This window comes from Wyeomyia smithii, chromosome 2, assembly GCF_029784165.1.
Source record: "Wyeomyia smithii strain HCP4-BCI-WySm-NY-G18 chromosome 2, ASM2978416v1, whole genome shotgun sequence".
NCBI classification, from domain to species: domain Eukaryota; kingdom Metazoa; phylum Arthropoda; class Insecta; order Diptera; family Culicidae; genus Wyeomyia; species Wyeomyia smithii.
Window position 1 is genome coordinate 177,749,657 of NC_073695.1, and position 2,783 is coordinate 177,752,439.

Here is a 2,783-nt window from a genome sequence, read left to right on the forward strand (position 1 = left end):
CAACTCAACCTGCGGCTAACCACAAGTTCTGAACAGCTGACCGGGTTAGAACATTGTTGCATGCTCGAGCTGCTATTAGGGCGTAAATATAGAGTCTAGCTCTAGCAGTCAGTAGACAAGTTCAAGGACATTTTGCGGTTTGCAGTTTAGCACAGTTTCTCGTTTTATCCGGGCCCTTACCGTCAGCTCCGTCGTGTTGAAGCGTTGATGCAAAACGATTATTGAAATGTCGCGATGCGTGAGTAGGCAGTCAGTTAGACTGCGACGATTTTTCTCGGGAATAATTATGAAAACCAGGAAATCGCTGTCACCGAGATAAATGCTGATAAGTTAGAAAAACTAACATTCCTTGAGTAGGTTATCGAACGGAAAGCGTCCACAGGTGGAAGGATATCTGGAAACAGAGCACAGATGAGAGATTGTTCTTATATAAAGAACACTTGGGCCACTAGAAGCTATCATTCGGTACACAGCATTCAAAGCTTTTAGTAATCAATCCACCATCCAACATCTCACTCAACGCACAATGAAGGTATTCATCGCTATCGTTATCGTGGCACTGGCTGCTGGAGCATGGGTAAGACCAACAGAAATTGTAGTATAGTTATCCAAAAATGATTATTCGATTATCTCTTTCTTAGGGTTTGACCATTGAGCAGCAGAAAAAGGCTCAGGCTTACGCTGCTGAATGTGTCAAAACCACTGGAGCTGCCCCGGAATCGGTTGGTAAGCTGAAAAAGGGGGATTTCACCGGTGCCGATGATAAGACAAAGTGCTTCTCGAAGTGTGTTCTGGAGAAGGCCGGATTCATGAATGCCCAGGGTGACATCCAGGAGAAGGTGGTCGTGGAAAAGCTCTCGGTAGACCACGACAAGAGCAAAGTGGAAGCTACCCTGAAGAAGTGTGGTCAAAAGGGTGCCAATGCATGTGATACGGCGTTCAATGCCTACAAATGCTTCTACAATACCAAGGCTGGACTAGTCTAGGCCGGAAGTGACTATCTGTGATTTGGGAAGAAGTTCTAGCGTTGAGTGGATGTACCATATTTTTTTTGGTTTTAAAATTCGAAAAACATTTTAATTTATTCAAACTAAAGAAATAATAAAATGAATAAAAACAGTGAAATATTTTTGAGTGCTATTAGTTCATTATCACGATTAATATCAGTTTCATCAGTAATTTTGTGTTTCTATTCTGCACCAACAGGCAAATATACTCAGCAATGCATAATTGTTTAACAGTTTGATAGCTTTTGTTAACCCCTCGTGATCTTTTTGACTTTTAGTCTCAATTTTTTTTCACTAGGATCAGAAATCTACATATCAAACTAACAGTATTTTCTACATCTCGAACAAAAGGCTTTTGTTACTATAATTTCTAATCAAACATAAAAGGTACATGTTTGGCGAGAAATCAAAACAAGTAATTCTAGTCAAATTGCAGGCTCCCGGACCACAACTTAACACAAAAAATTAAAAAGACGAAACATTTCGTGACACTTTTACGTGCGAGTTAGAGAAGAAAATAATCTCTCTTACATCAATCAATGTTCAAAGTTTCTCCCAAGTCTTGTTATTTATATTTTAAGTGAATGTGACGTTTTGAAATAAAACTAACACAATTTTGTATGACATATTCCTATACTGAAGTTTCAACAACGGAAAAGAGGACCTCATAAGTGAGTTGGCTCTCGGGCATCAACAACCCTAAATCCGGCTTTTGTTATTAGTATAGATATATGAACAATCAATTCCAACTGTTGATTTTTCGGCGGTATAAACTGCAGAAAATAAAAGTAAGTAAGTCAGGTAAGAATTAATATTAGTAAACAGTTGGTACTGGTATTTTAGTTTGTGGAACGACTTGAATTCGTATTTATAATTTATTGATTATGATTGATTATTCAACCTTTATTACATCATCTGTTTATCGCTCGCTGGTTATTATCTTCGAAATTGTTTAAGATTGTTTGTTAATAATAATAGTAAGTAGATGAAGTCCGTGGATTTCATCAATGCTACTACCTTTCGTTTTAAGATGATTTTTTGGAGCGACCCGAATGACAAACCTTTGTAGCGACTTGTATTTATAAGAGACTTAAAACTTTGCATTTATGAATAAATTACTAGTCTTATTCATTTGAAATCGCAAAGCTGCCTGTTTTCAGCGTAAATTAGCTTGCAGGATTTTTCTTTGAAAAGTTGAATTCAAGACTTTTTGACTTAATACGTATTCGAACGCACAAAGCATAATTAAATCCTCAAGGCAAAGTTCTTTCAAGTCATCAACACGATTATTCTAAACATTACCTGACTTTTTCAGTTCTTTTATATAGAAAATTATTCTATTTTAAATATGTTAGGTTTTTCCAGGTTATGTAAAATGCACATTCGGAATGATATTGTTAGTACTAATTTGTAGTAAGAGATTTTGTTATGTATAGAAAATAGGTTTTTCTAAATATAGTTTTTTTTAATCATCCATGATACACCTTTCGTTAAAAGCTATAATGAGCTCATACTCAGTTAAGAAAGTAAAGAAATCAAAAGAAAAAATGTGTACGAATTTCTTAATTAAAAATTATCATTGAAAATTACTGAGCGTTTATTTTTAGTGATTCTTTTCGCTCCTTATAAATCAGGTATTTGTATAATGAATTGTTTCTAGTTCTGCAAGTCTGGGTAATGCGCTCTCGCTTCCATTAGAAATAGCAGAAATCTTGTGTAAACAGTATTTTGAAATAATATAATTAGGGTTGATATTTTCCAACGAAATCATCCATT

General features: G+C 35.5%; 1 protein-coding gene across 1 annotated transcript; it reads left to right on the plus strand.

Annotated features, from left to right (window-relative positions):
- Window positions 1-275: 275 nt before the first annotated feature.
- LOC129721008 (general odorant-binding protein 56d-like) lies at window positions 276-1,125 on the plus strand. The gene is made up of 2 exons (XM_055673029.1): window positions 276-577; window positions 642-1,125. Exons 1-2 carry the CDS (start codon window positions 527-529, stop codon window positions 984-986), a joined length of 396 nt encoding a protein of 131 aa, XP_055529004.1. The 5' UTR covers window positions 276-526; the 3' UTR covers window positions 987-1,125.
- The last annotated feature ends 1,658 nt before the right edge of the window (window positions 1,126-2,783 follow it).